The 11,997-nt window shown below is 37.2% G+C and overlaps 1 protein-coding gene across 1 annotated transcript; it reads right to left on the bottom strand.

The window, feature by feature from the left end:
• Nucleotides 1-1,084: 1,084 nt before the first annotated feature.
• On the bottom strand, nt 1,085-2,867 carry LOC132532341 (protein FAM136A). Its single transcript, XM_060170747.1, has one exon. The coding sequence runs from the start codon at nt 2,827-2,829 to the stop codon at nt 2,413-2,415; it is 417 nt and encodes a 138-aa protein (XP_060026730.1). The 5' UTR covers nt 2,830-2,867; the 3' UTR covers nt 1,085-2,412.
• Nucleotides 2,868-11,997: the final 9,130 nt, after the last annotated feature.

The raw sequence follows: 11,997 nt of genomic DNA, 5'->3' as shown, positions 1-11,997 counted from the left end.
GGATAAGACTTTACTGTGGGATTCAGAGGTAAACTGATTCCAGGGCAGAACCTGGGTGGGGTGGTGGCACCCATTGTTGGTTCTTACTCAAATATTCTTCAGAAGTCACCCAGATCTCTGAGAGCAGTTGTTCCATCATAACTTACCTTCCAATACGAGCTGAAAATCCATGTGGACATTGCCAGCCCTGCAGACTGATTCCAAGAAAGGGTGGAAGACTGGAGGTAGTGATCAGCTATGAGGAACAAAGGAAACTTGCATATAAGGCTGCATCTGAGAAGAGATGCATGCCCCTACACAGGCAGTGCACCAGACTTCTGTATGCATACAAGTCCCACTTGCCTCAGCACTCCTCTCTTCTGGGGCAAGGGTCCTTGTGTGGGGAGAGAGAAAAACACACACTTAAAAGGAGTAGAGTCAGCTTGGGCCCAACACTCAGGGTTTTTCCTCCAGCAACTTGGGATCAGACCCCACCCTCAATAGGGTGGTGATAGCCACTGAGCGGAGAGAAAGTTCTGCCTTACACCCAGTGCTGGCTCTAGGCTGTTTATCTCCAGAGCCACTCCCTATCAAGGTGATAGCTGCCAGCACACCCTGAGGAAAGATATGACTTGCATTATGTCAAATCCAATTCTCCCACCAAAGGCACTGGACACACATAGTCTACTGTTTCACCTAAATTGATAGAAGCAGAGAAAGTTAAACAAAATGAAAAGGGAGAGAAACTGCTCTCAATTGAAAGAGTAAGAGAAAAACCCCTGGAGAAATAAATAATGAAACAGAAATTTTAAAAACTACCAGATAGAGAATTCAAAACATTGGTAATAAAAATATTAACTGAACTAGGGAAAATAATTGATGTAAAGAGTGAACATTTTAACAAGGAACTAGAAAATAAAAAAAAAAAGACCCAATCAGAAGTGAATAATTCAATAGCTGAAATAAAAAGCATGCTAGAAGGAATGAATAGCTTACTAAGTGATACAGAAGAATGCATAAGTGACTTGGAAGATAGAATAATGGTATTCACCCAATCAGAACAGTAGGAAGGAAAATGAAACACATTTTTAAAAAATGAAAACAATTTTTTTTGGAAGAAAAATTAAGTCTTATGTATTTTTAAAACCAAACCACTAGGAAAATATATCACAGTCTTGAAACAGCAAACAGACAGGCTATATTATCATTTCAAGTAATAAGTTGGTAAAAACACAAGGTCCTTAATAAAACGATAAGGTGCCAGAACTGGGGCAAGAACAACGCATGTTGCAAAAGTAGTATTTGGTAACGGAGGGCTGTCCCTTTTTTTGCTCTAAAGGAGTCACAGCTTGCCCGAGTTGCTTACTTTTTCTCCTTTGACCTTCGTGTTGCCAAGGGATTGTTTCAACAGAGCTCTGTTATCACAGGGGGCAAAGTAAGCAATACTGGGTGTAGGCTTTCATTCTATTTTGTTTTATGAAAACCAGATTTTTCCAAAGCCAGTACTTCATAACTCTCTTAATTAAGCAGCTAACAATTCCTCTTTCACTGTTCATTCTTGAATACTAGCATATAGCACAATCAAAATCCCCTTTCCCTTCAAGGGTGAGTGTCACTGCAAGATTGTCTTGTCACTCGGCTGACTCTGCTGCTGACAGCCTCAGGGCTCATCATGGCTGCCAGTCAGAGGGAAGGTTTGCTTCCCCTACCAGTGTGATAGCGCTTCTTATATTTTTGCAGGGTCTCCAGACTGAAAGATGTCATGTGTGAGAATTTTAAGAAATGTGCATCCACGTCCTGACGGCCAGAAATGAATATCCGCAAGGACCCTTTCAAAGTTTTTATTGAAACTACCTCTCCCAACTCTACATCTTAAAGTAGCTTCATGCCCTTGTATATAAAACAAAACCACGCAAAACAAATCCCCAGAAGCCCCCTTTCCCCTTCTAAATTAGTGACCTCATGGATTTTGTTTTATTTCCAGTTTGTGGGAAACGTTGTAGTGATCCTTCTGGTAAACAGGAGGTTGGCAACAAACAGAAACACCTCTCCTCACACTCCACCAGCTCATAAGCAGGTCAGATGAACCTGCCAGCCTGTTGGTATCCGTGTACTAAGAGAATCTGGTACCTTGGAGGGCTGTGGTTTGGTACAAGGGAGACTCCCTGTTGCCAGGATAAGCACTTGCCATGTGAAATTCAGGATCACAAAAACTCTCCTGTGCTATCTCTGACCCCAATTTTAGCACCAGGTTTTTTCACTTTCTAGGTTTCAAACACAAAGGAACCAGTGTCCAGAGGCAAGTGATATAGGCCTTAAACTTGCTGCCATCCTTAATTTCCTCATTCATAAACCTTCCTTAGAAAACCCAAATCCCCATTTCTCTTCTTAAATAGACTCCTGCCTTAAGCCCCGATGGCCAATAGCAGACATCTACTTCCCAATGGATGAGAGAGACTCCTTCATCTTCTTGGTCATGGTTGGGATGAGGTTCATGTGGTCATCCACACACGTGGTCACGCAACTCTCCAGCTGCCGCTTCACCTGAAGCTCTTTACTCCCTGCATCAATTGAATCTTTGGCTTTGTCGTTGCAATGCATAGTGCACCGGGCCAGGCGGTCCTGGAACTTCTCCAACTCGCTGGTCACCAGAGCCTGGGCTTGAGCCAGAGGTGCATGGCAGCGCTCAATGCACTGGTGCACTTGCTGCATGGACGCCTGGCTGTCCTCACAACAGCCGGCGCTGCACCGGAACATGAGGCCCTGCATCTTCCGGATGTTCTCTCTCTCCAGACACTTCACCATAGAGTCCACCGCCTCCTGCACCCGGAGCTGCTGCAGCTCCGCCATGGCGACACGGCGCTGCTCCGTGCTGCGCCGGCGCCCACATGGACCGAAAACAATTTAAGAGATGTCTGGGATAACATTAAGTGTTCCAACATTCACATTATAAGCATTCTAGAAAGAAAGTGAGAGAGAAAGGGTTCAAAAATGATGTTGAGGAAATTATGGCTGAAAAATTCTCAAATCTGAAGAAGGAAACTGGTATCCAGGTACAGGAAGGAGAGAGGGTTCCAAATAAGATGAACCCAAATAGATCCACACCAAGATGTATCATAATTAAAATGACAAAAGTTAAAGAGAGAATTCTAAAGGCAGCAAGAGATAAACAAAAAATCATATACAAAGGAATCCCCATAGGTCTACTAGATGATTTCTCTGAAGAAATTTTCAGGCCAGAAGGGAGTGGAATGAAATATTCTAAGTGCTAAAAGGAAAAAACCTGTAACTTAGGATACTCTACTCAACAAGAATATCATTTAGAATAGAAGGAGGATTAAAGAACTTCTCAGACAAGCAAAAACTAAAAGAGTTCATCAATACTAAGCTGAACATAAAAGAAATGTTTCATTGTCTTCTCTAAGTGGAAAAGAAGTAAGACTCCATAAGACAGTGAAAACCCCACTAGGAAAGGCAAATATATAGTAAGGACTGAGGGTCAGCCACTTAAATAAGCCAGTACGTGGATTAAAAGACAAAAAAAATGTAAAAGGAAGATGTAAAATATGACATTAAAATCACAAAATGTAAGAGTATGGAGAAATAAATGTAAATCTTTGTAATGTGTTAGAAGTTAAATGACTACCAGTTTAATAGAAGTAGATAAAATTACAAGTCAACATATACGAACTCCATGATAAACACAAAACAAAAACCTACATTAGATGTACAAAAACTAAAAAGATGGGAACACAAGCATACTGCTAAAGAAAATAATCAAACCACAAGGGAAGGAAGAACAACAAAAAAGAAATGAACAGAGAACTACAAAAACAACCAGAAAACAAGTAACAAAATGGCAACAAGTACATACCTATCAATAATTACTTTAAATGTCAATGTACTATATGCTTTGATCAAAAAACATAGGGGTGGCTGATTGGATATAAAAAAATACCCTTCAATATGCCGCCTACAAGAGACTCACTTCATGGCTAAAGACACACAACAGACTGAAAGTGAGGAAATGGAAAAAGATATTTCATGCAAATGAAAACAAGGTACTGTGGATAGCAATAGTCATATCAGACAAAATAGACTTTAAAACAAAGTCTAAAACAAAAGACAAAGAAAACATTATATAATGACAAAGGGATCACTACAAGAAAAGGATACTATACTCATTAACATATATGCACCCAATATAGGAGCACCTAATATATAAAGCAAATATTAGCAGACATAAAGGGAGAAATAGACAATAGTTCAATAATTGTAGGGATTTTAACATTCTACTTACATCAATGGACAGACATCCAGATAGAAAAATCAATAAGACAACAATGGTCCTACATGATACAATAGAGCATTTGGACTTAACAGATTTCTACAGAATATTCCATTCACAAACATCAGAATACACATTCTTTTCAAGTGCACATGGAACATTCTCCAGGAAAAATCACACACTACACCACAAAATAAGTCTCAACAAGTTTAAGATAGAAATTATATCAAGCATTTTTCCAATCACTACTGTATGAAACTAGAAATTCATTACAAAAAGAAAACTGGGAAAATAACAAACAGTTGAAGACTAAAAACATGCTACTACAAAACAAGTCAGTCAATGATGAAATCAAACAGGAAATCAGAATATACCTCAAGACAAATGGAAATGTAAACACAATACTCTAAAATCTATGGGATGCAACAAAAGCAGTTCTAAGAAGGAAGTTTATAGCAATACAGGCCTTCCTCAAGAAATAACAAAAATCTCAAATAAACAACGTAACCTACCATCTAAAAAAAATATAGAAAGAATAAAAAACAAAGCTCAAAGTCAGCAGAAGGTAGGAAATAATGAAGATCAGGCAGGAAATAAATAAAATAGAGATTAAAAAATAGAAAATATCAATAAAACAAAGAGCTGAGTTCTTGAAAATATAAACAAAATTAATAATCCTTCAGCCAGCTTCACCAAGAAGAAAAAAGAAAGGATGCAAATAAATGAAATAATCAATGAAAGAGGTAAAAAAACAACCACCAATACTACAGAGATGTAAAAAATCATAAGATAATACTATATACAGTTATATGTCAACAAATTGGACAGCCAGGAAGAAATGGACAAATTTTTAAAAGATACAACCTGTCAAGATGGAATCAGGAAGAAACAGACAAGTTGAACAGACCTATCACTGGTAATTGAATTTGTAATAAAAATCTCCCACCAAACAAAAATCCAGGACCAAATGATGTCCCAGGGGAATTATATCAAGCATATGAAAAGAGCTAATACCTTCCCTTCTCAAACTACTGCAAAATACTGAAGAAGAGAGAACACTCTCAAATACATACTGAGAGACCACCATTGCCTTGATACAAAAACCAGACAAAGATAACACAAAAAATTACAGACGAGTATCATTGATGAATATAAATGCAAAAATCCTCAAAATATATTACAAAAATGAATCCAACAATACATAAAGAAGATCATACACCATAATCAAGTTGAATTTATTCCAGGAATGCAAGGATGATTCAACATTCACAAACCAATTAATGTCGCACCCGACATTAACAAAAGGAGAGCTAAAAATCACAATGTTCATCTCAATTGACACAGAAAAAGCATTTGACGAAATTCAACATCCATTCCTGATAAAAAACCTCAACAAAGTGATTATAGAGAAAACATATCTCAACATAATAAAGGTCATTTATGAAAAACACACAACTAACATCATACTCAATGATGAAAAGCTGAAAGTCTTTCCTCTTAATTCAGGAACAAGACAAGGATACCCACTCTGTTACTTCTATTTAACATAGGATTTGAAGGCCTAGCCATGGCAATCAGGCAAGTGAAAGAAATAAAAGGCATCCAAATTGGAAGGGAAAATGTAAAACCGTCAGTATTTTCAGATGACATGATTCTTTACATGGGAAACCTTAAAGTCTCCACTCAAAATTATTATAACTAATAAATGAACTCAGCAAAGTGACAGAATATAAGATTAATATATATATTAGGGCTTCCCTGGTGGCACAGTGGTTGAGAGTTTGCCTGCTGATGCAGGGGACACGGGTTTGTGCCCTGGTCTGGGAAGATCCCACATGCTGCGGAGCAGCTGGGCCCGTGAGACATGGCTGCTGAGCCTGTGTGTCTGGAGCCTGTGCTCCGCAACGGGAGAGGCCACAACAGTGAGACGCCCACATACTGAAAAAAAAAAAAAAAATATATATATATATATATATATATTAATATATGCTTTTCTCTATACTAATAATGAACTATCAAAAGAAAATTTCAAAAAAAATCCCATTTGCATCAAAAAGAATAAAATACATAGGAATAAACTTAACCAATGGGCTGAAAGTCCTATACTCTGAAAACCATAAAATATCAATGAAGAAAATTGAAGATTATACAAATAAACAGAAAGATAGTCCATGTTCTTGGATTGGAAGAATTAATATTGTTAAAATGGCCATACTACCCAAAACAATATACAGGTTTAAGGCAATCCCTATTAAAATAACCATGTTGTTTTTCACAGAACTAGAACAAATAACCCTAAAATTTATATGGAACCACAAAAAGCTTCAAAATTACTAAGGCAATCTTGACAAAAATGAACAAAGCTGGAGGTATGACCCCCCCCCCAAACTTCAAATTGTACTACAAAGCTATAGTAATCAAAACAGCAATGTACTGGCACAAAACATACAAGTAGATCAATGAAACAGAATAGACAGCCTAGATGTAAATCCGTGCACCTATGGTCAATTAATCTACAACAAAGGAGGCAAGGATATATGATGGAGAAAAGATAGTCTCTTTATAATTGGTGCTGGGAAAACTGGACAGCTACATGTAAAAAAAAATGAGATTAGAACATTCCCTCATACTATATACAAAAATGAAATAAAATGGATTAAAGACCTACATGTAAGACCTGAAACCATAAAACACCTAGGAGATAACACAGGCAGAACACTCTTTGAAATAAATCATAGCAATATTTTTTTGAATTTGTTTCCTAAGGCAATAGAAATAAAACAAAAATAAACAAATTGGATCTAATTCAACTTAAAAACTTTTGCACAGCAAAGAAAACCATCAGCAAAAGAAAAAGACATTCTTTGGAATGGGAGAAAATATTTGCAAATGATATAACCTACAAGGGGTTAACATCCAAAATACATAAACAGTTCAGTTCATACAACTCAATATCAAAAAGAAACGCAAACAACCCAGTCAAAAACTGGTCAGAAGACCTGAGAGATATTTTTCTGAAGAAGACATACAGATGGCTAACAGGTATGTGAAAAGATGCTCAATATTGCTAATATTAGAAAAATGTAAATCAAAACAATGAGATATCACCTCATACCTGTAGAATGGCTTTCATTAAGAAATATTCAAGTAACAAATGTTCAAGACAAAGTGGAGAAAAGGTAACCCCTGTACATTGTTGGTAGGAATGTACATTATGTAAATTGGTGCAGTAACTATGGAACACAGTATGGAGGTACCTCAAAGAACTAAATATAGAACTACCCTATGATCCAGCAATTCCACTCCTGGGTACATAACCAGGAAAAAATGAAAATATTAATTCAAAAAGATACATGTACCCCAATATTCATAGCAGCATTATTTACAATAGTCAAGTTATGGAAGCAACCCAAGTGTCCAACAACAGATGAATGTATAAAGAAGCTATGGGGGGTGTGTGTGTGTGTGTGTGTGTGTGTGTGTGTGTGTGTGTGTGTGTGTGTGTGTGTGTATAGGGAGAGAGAGAGAGAAATATTACTCAGCCATAAAAAAGAATTAAATATTGCTGCTTGCAGCAGCATGGATGGATGAAGAGAATATTATGCTTAGTGAAATAAGTCAGAGAACAACAAATACTGTATGATATGACTTATATGTGGAGTCTAAAAAATAATACAAATGAATGTATATAGCAAAACAATAGCAGAATCACAGATATAGGAAACAAACTTGTGGCTACCAGAGGGCAGAGCAAAGGGGTAGGGGCTTGTTAGGGGTATGGGATTAAGAGACACAAACTACTATGTATAAAATAGATAAACAATAAGGATATATTGTACAGCACAGGGAATAATAGCCATTATCTTTTACTAACTTTTAATGGAGTATAATCTTTAAAAATACTGTATGACTATGCTGTCCATCTGAAACTAATATAATATTATAAATGAAATATACTTCAATTTTAAAAATGTAGAAAGATTTCAAACAATGTAACTCAAGGAACTTATATAACAAAGAAGAACAAACAAAGCCTAAAGTTACCAGAAAACAGGAAATAATAAAGAATAGAGCAGAAATAAATAAAATAGAGTGAAGAAAAGAATAACTATTTGCAGGCTTGACCATACTGTAGCCAATGTATAGGAAAAGCAAAAGAGTATATCATAAAAAAGGAGAGTTTGTTTCATACAGGGGAAGGTAAATCTTTCTTGTCAGTGGGAGGTGGTACCAGGAGAGAATAGTGATAGGCAAGAGGTCAGAGGCAAACGTGAGTGAGTATGAGGAACAGAAAATTCTGATGGTTTGGGAAGATTCAGATGTCATGTCTGATTTTTAATTTCTCAGGCACAGGAATGGGAGGTTGCATACATTATCCATATTTAGTAATTCAGGTATGTACAAGGCTATATGCTGAGGCAATTATCAAGTCAGGAAGGAAGGAATGGCATTGACTTCAGCAGCATCCAGTATCATGTCTCAAAGACCAGGTAGGACCAGGCAAATCTCACTGAAATCAGTTCAGTGTAATATGGATGAGGTGACCAGATGGTACCACCACGAACACAGCAAGAACCTGAAGGAGATGCCAGGATCATACAGCTCTTCTCCAACTCCTGAGCTATGAAAGTTTCCGCTTGTCAGGGGATGGCCTTATTCTTTCTTAGAAGGCAGAGAAGGATGGAATGAGGAAAATCTCAAAAAGCTAAATAATTACACACACACACACCCCAATAGGCTATGAATCATAAGAGCCTGAGATAACTTTAGTTGAGAATGGGGATGAAAGAGATGAGCTTTAACACAAAATTAAATTAGAAATTTGGCCATCGGTTTAATATTTTGTAAATTTTGATCCCTTTACAATATTTACAGTTAAATCAACTCAAAAGGAGTTGAGCTGGGAGAAAACACATTCTGTGACAAAAAGAGAAGAAGGAAAGACAAAACAAAGGGGATGATTGTGAGCTTGAGTTGTCCATCAGCTAGAACTAAAAACTCAAAACATCATACAAGGTAGGAAGTCAAAGAAGAACAAAGCTTGGAATCAAACTAAAGATTGGATTTTTGTCTGCTGGCAATGGTCATATAGTCATGATGGACTGAAATTGAATAGGGATATGACTTGTTTTGCTTACTGTGTAAGTTTTCTGAAAGAGTAATTTCTCTTGATTCTAAGAAAAATGCTCTCTTTTAACTGAGATGTTTTGTTATATTCTTCATGTGAAAAATTTTTCTAAGTTTCTGTTGATTTAGCTTACTGTTCAAGCATAATTGACTCTCCAAACATAACTGGTTTGGCTAGGAGAACTATTGCTGAGCGGCTTTCTGTCACCAATGGTCACAGTTATTTCACTCTCATTCTTCAAAACCACCCCTGAGGACCACTCCCCAAAAGGTTCTGATTCCACATCACTGAATTTGGAGGCTGTGTGTGTGTGTATGCCTGCCTGCCTTTTTGGCACTGATTACTCTTTTGATTGCTCCTAAAGTTGGCTAAACAAGGCCTTCTTCCTCACTGTACACGAGGACTAATTCATTTATTTTAACCACGTCATGGTTAGTTCAGTCCAATGCTTCTTTAGAATAGTTAATCAATCAATCATTGAGTGACTCAACAAATATTTATTAAACACCCTCATATGCAGCAATCCGCAGTAGGCATTCTGAGGGAAACAAATCAAAAGCAAAGCACGATATCTTCCTTCAAGTATGGAGGGCCCAAGACTTGCAGTATTCCTATTGAAGGAGGAAACTTATATACTTGAAATGCATGTAGAATGTAGATATGCAGAATAGAAGTGCCATTACAAACTAGGTGACTGACAAGAATAGAAGGTTAACTGAGCCTGATGGAGGTTGAGAGTGATGTGGGTAACCCACAAAGAATCAACCATCGAAAGCATTATCTGTTTAGTTTTCTGATATTAGAAGTAATTATTTGCTCCCTAATAGATCAAATTTCCTAATTATTTAGACTTTGTATTATTTTTATATTGCTCTTGTAACTAATTACCATAAGGTTGGTGACTTAAAATAGCACACACCTATTCTCTTATTTAAAGATCAGTTTAAAGATCAGTAATACAAAATTAGTTACAATGGGCCAAAATCAATGTGTCAGCAGAGCTGTGCTCCTTCCAGAGGCTGTAGGGGAGAATTGTTCTCTTCCCCTTTTTCAGCGTGTAGAATGGCAATGGCACTGCTTGACTCATGGTGCCTTTTTTCTGTTTATAAATCTAGCAGCATAGTATTTGGCTTCAGTGCTTACATTGCCTTCTTTTTCAGCATCAAATCTTATCTTCCTCTTAGAATACTTGTGGTTCAAGATAATCTCCCGATCTCAAAATCCTTAATTTACTCACATCTGCAAAGTCACTTTTGCTGTATAAAGTAACACATACACGTTCAAGGAATTAGGATATCTTTGGTGGGGGGGTGGGCGTATCTCTGGGGCCATTATTCAGTCTATCAGACTTTTATTGTACTGACGTCATATTCTAGGAGAAAATATCAATTGAGGAAGAAAGCTGATTGTCTCTGCTGGAAAGATGAGCAAGGCAATAAGCAATGTATATCCATAAATGGAAATAGAGAATTGAATAATTCAGAATGTATTTTGAGCATGTATTGATATTTGGACTCATGTTTGTCTTACAGATGTTATTTGTTGATACTACTGAGATTCTATAATGTTGATCTGTTAGGACTCCTATTCCTTACAACCTGGGGATAGAGCTGCCTATAAAAAATCAGTGCCAGAGTATATATGTGCCACATCTTCACAATGGAATATTACTCAGCTATAAAAAGAAACGAAATTGAGTTATTTGTAATGAGGTGGATAGACCTAGAGTCTGTCATACAGAGTGAAGTAAGTCAGAAAGAGAGAGACAAATACCGTATGCTAACACATATATATGGAATTTAAGAAAAAAAAATGTCATGAAAAACCTAGGGGTAAAGCAGGAATAAAGACGCAGACCTCTTAGAGAACGGACTTGAGGTTATGGGGAGGGGGAAGGGTGAGCTGTGACAGGGCGAGAGAGAGTCATGGGCATATACACACTAACAAACGCACTAACAAACGCAGATAGCTAGTGGGAAGCAGCCGCATGGCACAGGGATATTGGCTCGGTGCTTTGTGACAGCCTGGAGGGGTGGGATGGGGAGGGTGGGAGGGAGGGAGATGCAACAGGGAAGACATATGGGAACATATGTTTATGTATGACTGATTCACTTTGTTATAAAGCAGAAACTAACACACCATTGTAAAGCAATTATACCCCAATAAAGATGTAAAAAAAAAATAAAAAAAAAATAAAAAAATCAATGCCAGAAACTTAATGATAGTTACTGGATGTTAAAAGGACGATGGTCTCCTGAAGGCTGGGAAACTCAGGAACATTTGGTTTTATCTACATAACCAGAAGAAATAGAGATAAAACTCTGGGAACATATGTCCTCTTCTCTTAAATTGTCAGTTCATAAGTAGGAAATCTGAGACCAGCCAAGGAAAACTTATGCAGTTGACCCTTGAAATACATGGGCTTAAACTGTGCAGGTTCACTCACATGCAGATTTTTTAAATAGTAAATACTATAATACTACATTATCCATAGTTGGTTGGATCCAGAGGAACTGTGTATATGTGGAAGATGACTATAACTTATACACGGATTTTTGACTGAGAGGAGGGTGGGCACCCTTAGCCTCCAAATTTTTCAAGG

The sequence above is a fragment of the Lagenorhynchus albirostris genome, chromosome 14, assembly GCF_949774975.1.
Source record: "Lagenorhynchus albirostris chromosome 14, mLagAlb1.1, whole genome shotgun sequence".
Classification (NCBI taxonomy): Eukaryota; Metazoa; Chordata; class Mammalia; order Artiodactyla; family Delphinidae; genus Lagenorhynchus; species Lagenorhynchus albirostris.
Note: the sequence above shows the minus strand (reverse complement) of the source record. Positions and strands in the feature narration are given on the sequence as shown.